Source organism: Marmota marmota, unplaced genomic scaffold (assembly GCF_001458135.2).
Source record: "Marmota marmota marmota unplaced genomic scaffold, marMar, whole genome shotgun sequence".
NCBI lineage: Eukaryota > Metazoa > Chordata > Mammalia > Rodentia > Sciuridae > Marmota > Marmota marmota.
Genome location: NW_026000174.1, coordinates 61,261,129 through 61,275,709, shown reverse-complemented (window position 1 = coordinate 61,275,709; position 14,581 = coordinate 61,261,129). Strand labels below are relative to the sequence as shown.

The window sequence follows — 14,581 nt, the reverse complement described above, 5'->3', positions numbered from 1 at the left end:
AGAGATGTGCTATGTTGATTCAAATGTCAGACTCATCTCTGCGTAATCAAAGGTTATGCCTTTAGGCACATCAGTATCAACATGTGTAGATGTGCTGCTAATAATAAGCAGGAGATTTCTGGGGAAGGTTAATATACAATGAAGAGCTTATCAATTAATTTGGGGTCCTTCTGTGGTTGAAACAAGGACTATTTCACTGTTATAGATTTGCTTATTTGTTCTATATCTAATGAGAAGCAAGCATTGTTGTAAATAGGATGAATTTGCATCTTATCAATGACTCCCATATATGTAAAAACTAGCATATTTCATAGTTTCATATCACTATGAAACCCCAATTGCTGCTTGTAATTCACTTTAGCTCCTTAGATTTAGGAACCATTCAACATGGGTTAAGGATGGGTCCAGAGCAGAGATAAACAATTAGATTTTGCCAATATGAATGAGTTATTTTGCCTGTTATGCATCAATTTTTACATGGATAATACAATGAAAAAAATTCAAAATGTTATGGTGAGGAGACACAGAATGCACATTTAATGTACCTCCAGCAATTATCAGCAGGTGAACAATGTGAAAGTATCATTTTCTTTTCTAGGATACCTGAAAGAACTGAATGATTTGACCATAGAAGTAATGTAGATTAAGCTGTTAAACTGACTGCATTAACACTGTAAAAAAAAATTTAAATTGTGTACATGATCCCTTAAGATTCCTGAATTTCACAGCATGCAACATTGTAGAAGTGATGCAATCAATTTGATACAGAAAGTCATGCTTTTACTAGAGAATCTCAGATTACAACTTATTGCTGCAATGAAAGAATACATCTTGTATATATACTTTGAATTTTCAAATCATTAATTTTTCATTCTGTTCTTTCTTCTCAAAGCTATAGAACACCTAATGATTTTTAGGAAACTGATGGAAAATAGGACAGAAGTGACACAGTTCATCCTGCTGGGACTGACCAACGACCCAAGTCTGCAGCTTCCCCTCTTTGTGACCTTCCTGCTCATCTACATCATCAATCTGATTGGGAACCTGGGGATAATCCTGTTGATTGTCTTGGACTCACGTCTCCACACTCCCATGTATTTTTTCCTGGGCAACCTGTCTCTGGTTGACTTGTGCTACTCTTCAGCTGTCAGTTCCACAGTCATGGCTGGGCTCCTTCTTGGATACAAGGTCATCTCCTACAATGCTTGTGTCACCCAAATGTTCTTTTTTGGAGCCTTTGCCACTGTGGAAAACTACCTCCTGGCCTCGATGGCCTATGACCGCTATGCAGCAGTGTGTAAGCCCCTGCACTACACCACCACCATGACAACGAGTGTGTGTTCATACCTGATTGTAGGCTGCTATGTCAGTGGATTCCTGAGTGCCTGCATCCTCACTGGGAACACATTCAGTCTCGCCTACTCTAAGTCCAACATGGTCCATCATTTTTTCTGTGATGTTCTAGCAGTGATGGTTCTCTCTCACTCTGATAGACATGTGAATGAACTGGTTCTTATTTATGTAGCCAGCTTCAATATCTTAATTGCTCTCCTCATAATATTAATATCCTACATATTTATTTTTATCACAATCCTAAAGATGCGCTCAGCTGCAGGACATAGGAAGGCTATATCCACCTGTGCCTCCCACTTTACTGCAGTCTCTATATTTTATGGGACTCTAATCTTCGTGTACTTACAGCCCAGCTCCAGTCACTCCATGGACACATTCAAAGTCGCATCTGTGTTCTACACTATGGTCATTCCCATGCTGAACCCTGTGATCTACAGCCTCAGGAACAAGGAGGTCAAGATTGCATTCTTAAAAGTCAAGAGTGTGTTCATTTGTTGTGAGAAGAATAATCTTTAGGATTTTGATTTTAGCTTTGTGGTTTGGGGTAAGTTTTCTTGATTCATTCCTCTTAGGTCTTCTCTAAGTATTGGGTACATCTGAGGCCACATTGAAGTTAAGTTCTTGATGTTATGTTCTTACCATTGCAAAGTGTTTTATGGGAAGAGTAAACATCAAGTCCAGAAATTAATACCTGAATTAGAGTGGCTAAAATATCTTGATGTCTACTTTTCAAAACTCCCACTTAGGACATTGATGTAGTTACTCATTTGATGTGTTCTTTTCCTACCACCTGTTTTAAAAAAAAGGGACTAGGATGAAACAGAAGTAATACACACTAATGTCACTTAGTGTCACATTCACATTGATGTGGCAAATTTGCCAGAATTAAATGTAGTGGGGCTACTGTATTGGTTAATTTATGTGTTAATTTGAATAGATTAAGTGATACCCAGATACACAGTAATACATTTTGCCACATGTGTCTGTGAGGGTTTTACCGAGAATCTAGTATTTGAAGCAGTAGACTTGGTGATCAATGTGAGGGGCCATCTGCCAATCAACTGACAACTTGCCTATAGATCAAAAAGCAGAGAAGAGGAAAATTCTCTGTCTCTGTCTCTCACTCTTTACTTTAATTGTGACATCCATTTCTCCCATTCTAGACACAAGAGCTACTGGTCTGACCATGGGTTTTGTCACTGTGGTCTTCAAGACTTGCCGAAGTCATAGCTCACCTTCCAGGCTTAGAACTTTAAACTCAAAATCATACCATCTCCTTTCCTCATTCTCTGCCTTACAGACAGAATATCAAGGACTTCTGACCTCCATATCTCCTGAGCCTGAAAGAAGATAGTTCAGGAAAAATAAGACATTTTAACACACTCATACAATGCTGCAAAGTTTCAGACAATTGACATATTAAATAGAGAAAGAAATAATATTGCACACTTTTATTGCTGAAAATGCTTTGAAATTGTTAATTCTGACCACTCATTTTTACTTTAGTTGAGTTGCATTCTCTTTTGCTATTCCCCAGTTCTTTATACCTCTTCTTTCTCACTAATTTCCTTGTTCTTTCTTCACAATGAGACCCATGGTCTCTACTCTGTGGGAATGCCCTCACTCTATCCAGGTCTTGCTTCAATGTCACCCTGTCAGTGAGTCCTTCCATGACCACCTGCATGAAATAGTCACTGTTGATTCACCACATTAAATGACCCCTCCTCCTATGTCATTCTTCATAGTTCTTATCAACCCTCATCGACTGTACCTTTGCTTACTTGTTTCTTTTTTAACTCCCCCAACTATGTAAATTCTCCATGAAAACATGGACTTTATCAGGTTTGTCCCAACATGATTATTGATATATTAATAGGTGACTATTTCATCATTAAAGCAAATAAATATTTATGAAAGGAATGAATAATTTAGATTTCTATTTAATTGTACCAATATTTTGAACCTTTTTAGCATTGTTTATTAAGTGAATTTTGCATAATAAAAATCTTATAGATCAAAATTCAGTGCACCTCAAGACAGTGCTGATTTTCTGCTTTGCTGAAACGTTTTTTTCCCACATTGTCACTCAGTCTTCATACTCTTCACTTTGACTCAAACGGTTTTCGTTTTTTATATATTTTTAAAATTTTTAATGTAATTTCATTATAATATTATTTTCTTAGTTCTTTTTAGACATACATGACAGTAGAGTGTATTTTAAGATATACTATTTCATAATTCATAAAGACACACTGATAATAAAATTATTTAAAAGATGCATATCTGCTTATATTTGAGTGATTATTACATACACCAAAATATGCAATTAACTGAAATGATTCTAACATTGCAGGTAGATTATACATGACTGGGTATGTTAGTAGAAAACATAGGTAAATTCTGCACACTAATATAGATCTGGACCTTCATGTTTTAAATTAGATCTTCGGGGAGCTCAGTATTAGTGCCTTTTGTTCTTGGGTGGTAGCATTTACTCTGCAATGGCGGGACCCAATTAATCCGATGGTTTCAGTTTCAAAGTTTGCTTCTTACCATCCCACAGTGGGTAGCAGATTTAAAATAACACATCCTCTCTACCACTCCACTTATCCTTGTATTTGAGTCTCTTCATGAAGCCACAGTGTGTCAGGTTTTCTAATTCTCATGTTATTGCCACCTTTGATTCTACCTTTAAGCCAACTAAACAAACAACCCGTTGAACCCTTACTAACTCCCTGAACATTTAATGCAGAATCTCTGATAGAGGGTCTTCATCTTATTATTTTGTCCTGATTTAGCTTTTGCTTCCTTCCACAAGAACTAAAACCTTACTATCTTTATATACTATATATGTGCCCAAGGTTTCATTCCACATATTTATAAAACATAAGCAGTTCATATGGAGATTAGTCCATTTCCCCATATGTCACATGCTGCTTAGGGGGTATCTGAGACTTGAGTCTAGTAAAGATCAAGAAGCAAAGAGCCATGGTGGTAGGTCCTGCAACCCATCCATTTATCTTGCAGAGCAACAGCCTTAATGTGATTCAACAAATTTTGACTGTTAAGTGTAAGGTCAAAGGAAACTTACCTTAGGCAAATCAGGATTAATTCCCTGAGATACAATGTAGAGGTTTATTTTGCTGGAGGTAGAAAGGCTAATTCTACTGACAAATAAGACTCATCAGAATATAGGGGCTGGATGTCTTGAGTTTCTATAGGGTTTTCCTACATATCTCTATTCCAGGCACCACGATTCAATACCTTCACAGTCAGTGCCTTCAGTCTTAAAGTAGACACACTGTTAGGTTAGGAATCCAATTTGCATTTTAAGTTAAGTGCCCCTAGGATTGATTTCATCTCAGCAGTTTTAGCACTAAATCTACAGGAGATAACCATCACTTCCAGAACTAGGGGACATCTACAGAACACTTCATCCAATAACTGCACTCAACAAAGGCAGAATTAGCATTTTTCTCTTCAGCCCATACAGTGTTCTTGAGGCTAGATAATAAGGCCATAAAATGTCTCAACAAATCTTTAAATATTGAAATCTCATCAAATGCCTTTTCTGGCCACAATACATGAAAGTCAAAATCAATAACAAGAAAAATCTTTAAGAAGTATATAAATACATGAAAATTAAACAATTTATTTTTGAACAAGCAGATGGTCAAGAAAGGAATCAAGAAGGACATTTAAAAATTTATTGAAACAAATGAAAATGGAAACATTCTAAAGCCAATGGATACATCAAAAGCAGTGTTTAGGGAAGTTCATAGTAGTTAATATCTAAAAGAAAGAAACAAAATGACCGCAAATAAACAATTTATCACTGTAACTCATGGAACTAAATAAAAGAAGAAGAATCTAAATGAAAAAGTAATCTGAGGTTCAAAATAATATAGAACAGAGGAAAAATACATGAAATAAAAACAAACAAAACTTAAAAAAGATCAAGAAAATAAAGAGCTGGTTCTTTGAAAATATGAACAAAATAGAAAGTCATTAGTTACAGTAATGAGAGGGAAGATTCAATTAAATAAAATTAGAGATTAAAGGAAAGACAATGGATGCTTCAGAAATATTGAAGCTCATTAGAGATTATTATGAACAATGCTCCACAAATGAATTTTATGACCTAGAAATAATGGAGACAACTCTAGACACATATAACAACCAAGATGGAATTAAGAAGAAATAGAAAAACTTGAATACAGCAATAACCAGTTAAAATGTTGAATAATAAAAAGCCTACTATCAAGAACAAAAACTGCTGAGTTCTAGGAAACATTTAAAGAAGAAATAATACCAATTCTCCTTAAGTTGTTCCAAAGAGGAGGAGGAGGAGGAGGAGGAGGAGGAGGAGGAGGAAGGGGAGGGTGGAGGGAGAAGGAGGAGGAGGAGGAAGAATCCTTCCAAATACACTTTATGAGGTCATTATTACCCATCATAACAAAACCCATAAAGGGCACAAGAACAACAAAAATGAAACTGGAAGGTGAGTATCAATGAACATATATGCATAATTCTCCAACAGAATACTCATGAAGAGAATTCAATAGCCTGTTTGAAATATTATTCACCATGGTCAAGTGGAGTGTATCTCAGATGTAAGGATGTTCAAGATATGGAAATGAGTAAACAAGATACACTACATCCATAGAACTGGGGACCAAAATCGTATCATCTTAATATATGCAGAAAAGGATTTTTTCATGATTAAAAATATACATAACAAACTAGAAGGAAAATAGCTCAGCAGAATAAATGTCATACTATATAACCAACTAACATTATGATGAATGGGAAAATGTGGGAATCTTTCTAAGATCTGGAACAAGGCAAGGATGCTCATTTTCATCACATTTTATTCAACTTAGTGCTAGAAGTCTCAGGCAGAGCAATCAGGCAAGAGAGAGAATTAAGGGACATCTGTATTGCAAACAACAAAGTCAAATTGTTACTGTTTGAAGAACACTTGCTATTGCATTTAGAAAACTCCCAAATCTCCACCATCATATGAGTGCCAGAAAATGTTATAGGATTATTGACTGTGCAGTATATTAATTAGCGTGTGAGTTCGATAACGTCTGTAAGCACTGTGTACATGATGTAATGTAAACTGCAAAACTTAGATAAACTGCAGAACTTAGACAGACTTAGATAGTGATGTGAGAGTCTATGCCTGGGCATAAACCCCAGAGCTCACCCAGTTATCATTTGCAAGCACACAAAAAAAAATCGAACTAAGACTTAAAAAACCCAGTCTTTGGGGGCCAGAGGGACTAACGGGACTCGGACAGAAAGACCATCGCTGTTGTCCCCCTGCACCAGACTCCTCCATCCCAGATCTAGTTCCAGCGACACAGACTTAACACATGTCACAGGTGAGTGTCTGGGACCCTTGGGTGGAGACTTAGTTAGGACTTAGAATGTGTGTCTGAAGTGTGATGAGCATTAATAAAATAGATTTGGTTGAATCTAACTGTGCCTGAGACTGAGTCTGCAGAAACCGCTTGTGACACACCAAAAAACTTTTTTTTTCTATTTCTGTTTCTTCTATATTCCACAGTTCTACTGAAACCAGTCTTAAAAACCAAGATCAGGTCTCATTTCCCCATTGTTGAAGATAGAACACTGAGAAACGCTGAGCACGAGCAAAAAGTTTTGTTTAAAGAATAGAACAGAGAAGGTGGGGGAGGAGGGGATCCAGAGCTCTTGCCCAAGGGAGTAGAGGTGTCTTGCCACTTTTATAGATTTTAGATTTTCTTTTCTTTCTTCTCATGTTCCCTCCTCCCACTTTACCTATGTGATGACCAAAAGATGGAGTGACCTGTTAGAGTCTGTAAACAAGTCTGGATGGTACCTGGCAAAATGCCAGAGGGAGTGGTTTGTGAAGTAACACCAGCAAGCCATTAAGTGTGGAGATTCCTTATTGGTTGACTGATGTATCTAGTTTATGCTAATTAGATAAGCTGTGTGGAATGTATAAATACTGCTCCTGTCCTGCAATAAACGGCTCCTACTCCTGCTGTATCAACATACACAAGTTGTTCGTCACCCCCCAGTTATTTTGCCCAGCCAGCAGGGCTGCGGCAGAGACCAAAGATGTAGATAGAGCCACCAGGGGGTACTTGCTGAGAAGAACAATTCCCAGGACTCAGGTAACCTTGGCAGCAGGTTGGAGGAGTGGGAAATGCTCTGGGGATATTAGGATTGTATTTCCTTTTGAATCAGCCCCCACCTTCCTGACCCAGTCATTCATTATCTGCACTGTCTGTCCTTTTGCCCCATCTCAATCCACCCTCTGTTTTAAGGGAAGTCTTACTGTTGTAGAGGAAAATGAATTACTGCTCTGGCTAGATTGGGCTGAGGGAAGGTGATGTGGAACAAGCAGTTTGAGTTTCCCTTTTTGGGACTGTTTTGGGTCATTTGAAGGGTCTGTGGTAAAATCCTGGTTCAGAAAAAAACAGGTTCTGAAAAACTTTTGGAACTAATAAATTCAGCAAAAATTGCAGGCTACAAAATGAAAATCCAATAATAAGCAACATTGCTATATCACCATAGAAAATTATCTTAAATACAAATAAAGAAAGCAATCCATTTACAATAGCAACAGTATACCTGGATATAAGTTTCACTAAAGAAGTAAAAATTTTCTATAATAAAAATTATGATATATTGATGAAAAAAATTAGTGGTCACAAAGAAATGGAATGACATCTCATGTTCCTGGATTGAAAAAAAAGCAACATTGTTAAAATATTAAAATGTCTGTATTATCCAAAGCAACCTATATATTCAATGTCATCCCTAACAAAATGCCAAAATTATATTATTCAAACATCAAAATAGTGATATAAATACAGACACATACACCAGGGGAACAAAATAGACCAGAAGGAAACCCACACACCTACAGTCAACTGACTTGTGATAGGGGTGCTAAGACACACATTGGAGAAAAGAATTCCTTTTAAATAAATGGTGTTTGGAAAACTGAACATTCAGATGAAAAAAAATTAGGTAAGTAGAAAATGATTTCTCACCAGTTTCACAAATCAACTCAAAATGAATTAAAAAATGTAAGTGTATGTACAGAAACTATGAAGCCCATAAAAAGAAACATAGGAGAAATACTTTAACATAGGTCTGGCCAAAGAATTTTGCAGAAGACTCTTTCTCTGAAAGCAGAGAAAATAAAACCAAAAATAGACAAATGGAATTCCATCAAACTAAGAAGCTTCTGTACAGCAAAGGAAACAAGGGATTAGCAAGAAAACATAAACAATGGTAGAAAATATTTGAAACATGTACATCTGAAAAGGAAGTGATATACAGGACACAGAAGAAACTCCAAACTCTACAGAAAAAGAAAAATTTAAAGAAATGGCAAAAGGTGTTTGAAAATCCAAGACACACAAATGGCCAGCAGGTAAAGACAAAATGCTCAACTTCACTAATCATCAAGGGAAGGCAAATCAAACCAAAACGAGATACCATCTCACTACAGTAAAAATGGCCTTCTCAGAAATAACTAGCTCTGAAAAGGATGTGGAGGGAAGGGACCTGCACACAACTGGCAGGAAAGTAAATTAACACAGCCATTGTGGAAAATTGTGGAGATTACCAAAAAAAGTTAAAATAGAACTACAACATGATCCAGCCATCCCAATACTATCAATTCAAAGTAAATGAAGTCAGTATGTCAGAGAGATCTCTGCACATGTTCCTTGCAGCACTATTTACAATAAAAATAGAAACAATCTTGCAAAATAGAGTGACTGTAGATAACAATAATGTACCCTACATTTCAGAAAGGTAGACAAAGGAATTTAAAGTTTTTTGATGGACAAAGAAACTATAGAGCTCAGTAATACAATCAATAACTTAGACTTATCTGACATATATAGAATATTCCAACCTTCAATGAGAGAATATACTTTTTTACTCAGCAGCACATGGATCCTTCTCTAAAATAGACCATATACTAGGCCACAAAGAAACTCTTAGCAAATATAAAAAAGTAGATACACTACCCTGCATTCTATCAGATCATAATGGAATGAAATTAGAAATCAATGATAACATAAGAAATAAAATCCACCCCAACACTTGGAGACTAAATAATATGCTATTGAATGAACAATGGGTTACAAAAGACATCAAGGAGGAGATTTAAAAGTTTTTAGAGGTGAGTGAGAACACAGATACAACATATCAAAGTCTCTGGGACACTATGAAAGCAGTTCTAAAGGGAAAGTTCATTGCATGGAGTTCATTCCTTAAAAGAACAAAAAGTCAACAAGTAAATGACTTAAAACTACATCTTAAAGTCCTAGAAAAGAAGAACAAATCAACACCAAAAGCAGCAAAAGACAGGAAATCATTAAAATCAGAGCTGAAATCAATGAAATTGAAACAATTGAAAAAAATTTGCAGAACAAAAAGTTGGTTGTTTGAAAAAATAAATTAAATTGACAGACATTAGCCATGATATCAAAGAGAAGGAGAGATAAAACTCAGATCACTAACATACATGATGAAAAAGGAAATATCACAACAGACACTACAGAAATACAGAGGATAATTAGAAATTATTTGGAAAATCTGTACTCCAATAAAATAGAAAATATTGAAGGCATCAACAAATTTCTAGAGTCATATAGTTTGCCCAAATTAAATCATGATTATATACACAATTTAAACTGATCAATTTCAAGTGACAAAATAGCCATCAAAAGTCTACCAGCCAAGAAAAGCCCAGGACTGGATGGATACACAGCCGAATTCTAAAAGACCTTTAAAGAGGAACTAATACCAATACTCTCCAATTTATTTCAGGAAACATAAAAAGAAGCAGCACTTCCAAACTCATTCTATGATGCCAATATCACTCTGATTCCAAAACCAGGCAAAGACACAGATACACACACACACACACACACACACACAAAACAAACAAACAAACAAAAACTTCAGACGAGTATGTCTAATGAACATAGGTGCAAAAATTCTCAATAAAATTCTGGCAAATTGAATACAAAAACATATCAAAAAGATTTTGCACCATGATCAAGTGGGATTCATCCCAGGAATGCAAGGTTGGGTCAACATACCGAAATCAATAAATGTAATTCATCATATCAATAGACTTAAAGATAATAATCAAATGATCATCTGAATAGATGCAGAAAAAGCATTTGACAAAATACAGCACCTCTTTATGTTGAAAACACTAGAAAAACTAAGGATAACAGGAACATATCTCAACATCATAAAGGCGATCTATACTAAGCCCAGGCCAACATCATTCTAAATGGAGAAAAATTGAAGGCATTCCCTCTAAAAACTGGAATAAAACAGGATGCCATCTCTCACCACTTTTATTCAACATAGTTCTTGAAACACTGGCCAGAGCAGTTAGATGAAAGAAATTATAGGTTTACACATAAGAAATGAAGAACTCTAATTGGCACTATTTGCTGATGATATGACTCTATACCTGGAAGACCCTAAAAGTTCCAGAAAACTCCTAGAACTAGTAAATGAATTCATCAAAGTAGCAGGATATAAAATCAACACCCATAAATCAAAGGCATTTCTGTATATTAGTGACAAATCCTCAGAAAGGGAAATGAGGAAAACTACTCCATTCTCTATAGTTTCTTTATTCAACTTTTGTTTGGAAGATCTATCCAGTGATGAGAAAGGTGTGTTAAAGTCCCCCAAGATTATTGTGTTGTGGTCAATTTGACTCTTGAACTTGAGAAGAATTTGTTTGATGAACATAGCTGCACCATTGTTTGGGGCATATATATTTATGATTGTTATGTCTTGTTGGTGTATGGTTCCCTTGTGTAGTATGTAATATCCATCTTTATCCCTTTTGAGTAACTTTGGCTAGAAGTCTAGTTTATTTGATATGAGGATGGAAATCCCTGCTTGCTTCCACAGTCCATGTGAGTGGTATGATTTTTCCCAACCTTTCACCATCAGTCTGTGTATGTCTTTTCCTATCAGATGAGTCTCCTGGAGGCAGCATATTGTTGGGTCTTTTTTTTAATCTAATCTTCTATCCTATGTCTTTTGATTGGTAAGTTTAAGCCATTAACATTCAGGGTTATTTTTGATACATGGTTTGTATTCCCAGCCATAATTGTTTATTTTTGTTATTTAAATTTACTTGATTTTCTTCTTCAATTAGTTTTTTCTTTAGGGTACTACCTCCCTCTGCTGATTTTCATTGTTGTTTTTGTTACTTGAATTCTTGATTGTTGCCATTCTTCCTGGAATGAGATGAAATTTCAGTGTAATTTTAATTTGTTTTTCTCCAATTGCTAGAGATGTTGAACATTTATTTATATAAATGCAGACCATTAGTATTTATTTATTTTTTTGAGAAATGTCTGTTTAGTTCCTTTGCCCATTTATTGACTGGTTTATTTGTGGTTTTTTTTGTTTGTTTGTTTGTTTGGTTTGGTTTGGTTCTTTGTTTATCCTGGACATTAATGCCCTATCCAATTTGCAAGGGACAAAGATTTTCTCTGTAGGCTCTTTTTTCACACTCTTGATAGTTTCCATTATTATGAAGAAGCTTTGTACTTAGATGCCATCCCAAATATTGATTTATTATTTCAATTATTATGTTTTAGGAGTCTTGTTATGGAAGTCAGTTCCTGAGCTTTTGAGTGTTGTGCTCACATTTTTTTCTAGCATGTGCAGGATTTCTATTCTTATTCTTTGGTCTTTGATTTCACTTTGTGTTGGGTTTTGTGCAGGGTGATAGATAGAGGGTAAATTTCATTCTACTCTATGGGAATTCCTAGTTTCCCAGCACAATTTGTTGAAGGAGCTAACTTTTCTCCAACGTATGTTTTTGGCACCTTTGACATGTATGAGATAGCAGTATTTATGTGGGCTTGTCTCTGTGTCTTCTATTATATTCATGTGGTCTTTATGTCAGTTTTGGTGCCAAAACCATGCTGTTTTTATTCCTAAAGCTCTGTAGTATAATTTAAGTTCCAATATTATGACTCCTCCTGCTTCACTTTTCTTGCTAATATTGCTTTGCCTATTCTGGGCCTCTTATTTTTCCAAATAAATTTCATGACTGCTTTTTCTATTCCTATGAAGAACATCAATGCAATTTTAATGTGAAATGCATTGAATTTGTACAGTGCTTTTGGTAGTATGGCTACTTTGACAATATTCTGCCCAAACTGTATGATTCTAACAGCAGCAGAGTGGCATAAATACAGACACATACACCAGGGATTAAAATAGGCCAGAAGTAAACCCGCACATTATCTTCAGACTGATTTTTGACAAGGGTGCTAAGAACACAGATTGGAGAAAGGAGAACCTTTTAAATAAGTGATGTTTGGAAACTGAAAACTCATGAAAAAAAGTATGAAAGTAGACAATTATCTCTTGCCAGTTTTATAAATCAACTCAAAATGAATTAAAAGCTTAAGTATATAAATATAAACTGTGATGCTAATAGAAAGAAATGTAAGGTGAAGCTTCAACCATAAGAATTGCCAAAGAATTCTGGAGAAGACTGCCTCTACAAGAGCACAGAAAACAAATCCAAAAATAGACAAATGAGATCACATCAAACTAAGAAGCAAAAGAAACAATCAACAGATTAGCAAGAAAGCCTACAGAATGGTAGAAAATACTTGAAACTTGTACATCTGAAAAAGGATTGATATACAGAACACAGAAGAAACTCTGAAACTCAACAGAAAAAAATGGGATGAAAACTGGGCAATAGACATTTGAAAATGCAAGACATAAAAATGGTCAGCGGGAATATGACAAAATGCTCCAGTTCGCTAATTGTCTGCAGAAGACAAATCAAAACCACAATGAGATATCACCTCACCACAGTACAAATGGCCTTCTCAAAAAAATTAAAAATAACCAGCCCTGCCTGGGAAGGATGTGGAGGAAAGGAACCCTACCCACCCTGCTCGAGGTAAAGTTGATTAGCCTGGTCAGTAAGGAGGTTATGAAAAAATTAAAAAATAGAACTACGACGTGGTACAGCAATCCCATATTGACTCTAAATTCACAAGAAATGAAGTTAGCATGTCAGGAAGACCTCTGCACCACTGTGTTCCTTGCAGCACTATTTACAATATCAGAGAGAACCATGCATATTTGGGTGACTATAGATAACAATTATGTACCATGCATTTCCAAATAGTAGACAAAAGAGTTTTAAAGTTGTTAGTATTAAAAAAATGGTAAGTGTTGGACAGTCATGTTTAACCTGACTTAACCATTAAACAATGTATACACCCACACATATATACACATATATAAACATCTCAGGTACCCATATGTATATATACTATTTTTGTTTTGCATTTATCAGTTGAAAAATAATTTTATTTTAAAAATATAATAACCACCTTGATCCCTACAGACAGGTTAATTGCTTCAACCTTAGGAAAACGGAATGTGGATGCTCAGATAGTCTCATAGGGGAAACCTCCAGAGATCTCTGAGTTTCTATAATTCTCTCCAGATCTCTATGCATTAGCCTCTGAAATCTCAGTATGACTAAACAATATTGTCATTTAAGAAGGGACACATGCATGCCATTCCCCACTCTATGTCTTTCATCTGAATGACAATTGTTGTTAGTGCAAACAGCCCTTCTTCTGAAGTGAGTATTTCCTGTGAGCCTTCAATCAAGATCAGAGAAACAGAATATAAAAATCACATGGATTTATTTTTAAATGACAATACCTTCACCACGTTTTATGGACCTCTCTTGTTTATTATTTACAAAGATGATCTATGAATTGTGAGAGAAGTTGCTGATCATCTTTGTATTACAAATAAGAAGGAGGTAAGTAGTTTTCCACAAAGCACAGCAAGAATTTGTAGATTCAGAAGTTGACCAGTGTTAATATTGCTGCCTCCATTTTCCCCTCCTTGGAGAAGTTGGAATGTTTTGATCATGACCTGAGAGAAAGTTCTAACAGTACCTATGCAAAATTGCACATCTGGTTTTCATATTTCAAAATCACTCTTCTGGATGGACTCCTCTTTCATCTGTAACAAAGTGTTAAACTTCTATAATTCATAAACATTTAAGTAAGAAATGGAATTCATTCAAAAGCAGTAGGTTGTCAAACCTCCTATGAGTTATTTGCAAATAGAAAGAGATGCTTTCAAAATATTTCTAAAATAATGATGTAAATCTGGG

The 14,581-nt window shown here is 35.5% G+C and overlaps 1 protein-coding gene across 1 annotated transcript; it reads left to right on the top strand.

Moving 5' to 3' along the window:
• The first annotated feature begins 924 nt into the window (after positions 1-924).
• Positions 925-1,869, top strand: LOC107159923 (olfactory receptor 5B3-like). Its single transcript, XM_015506573.1, has one exon. The coding sequence runs from the start codon at positions 925-927 to the stop codon at positions 1,867-1,869; it is 945 nt and encodes a 314-aa protein (XP_015362059.1).
• Positions 1,870-14,581: the final 12,712 nt, after the last annotated feature.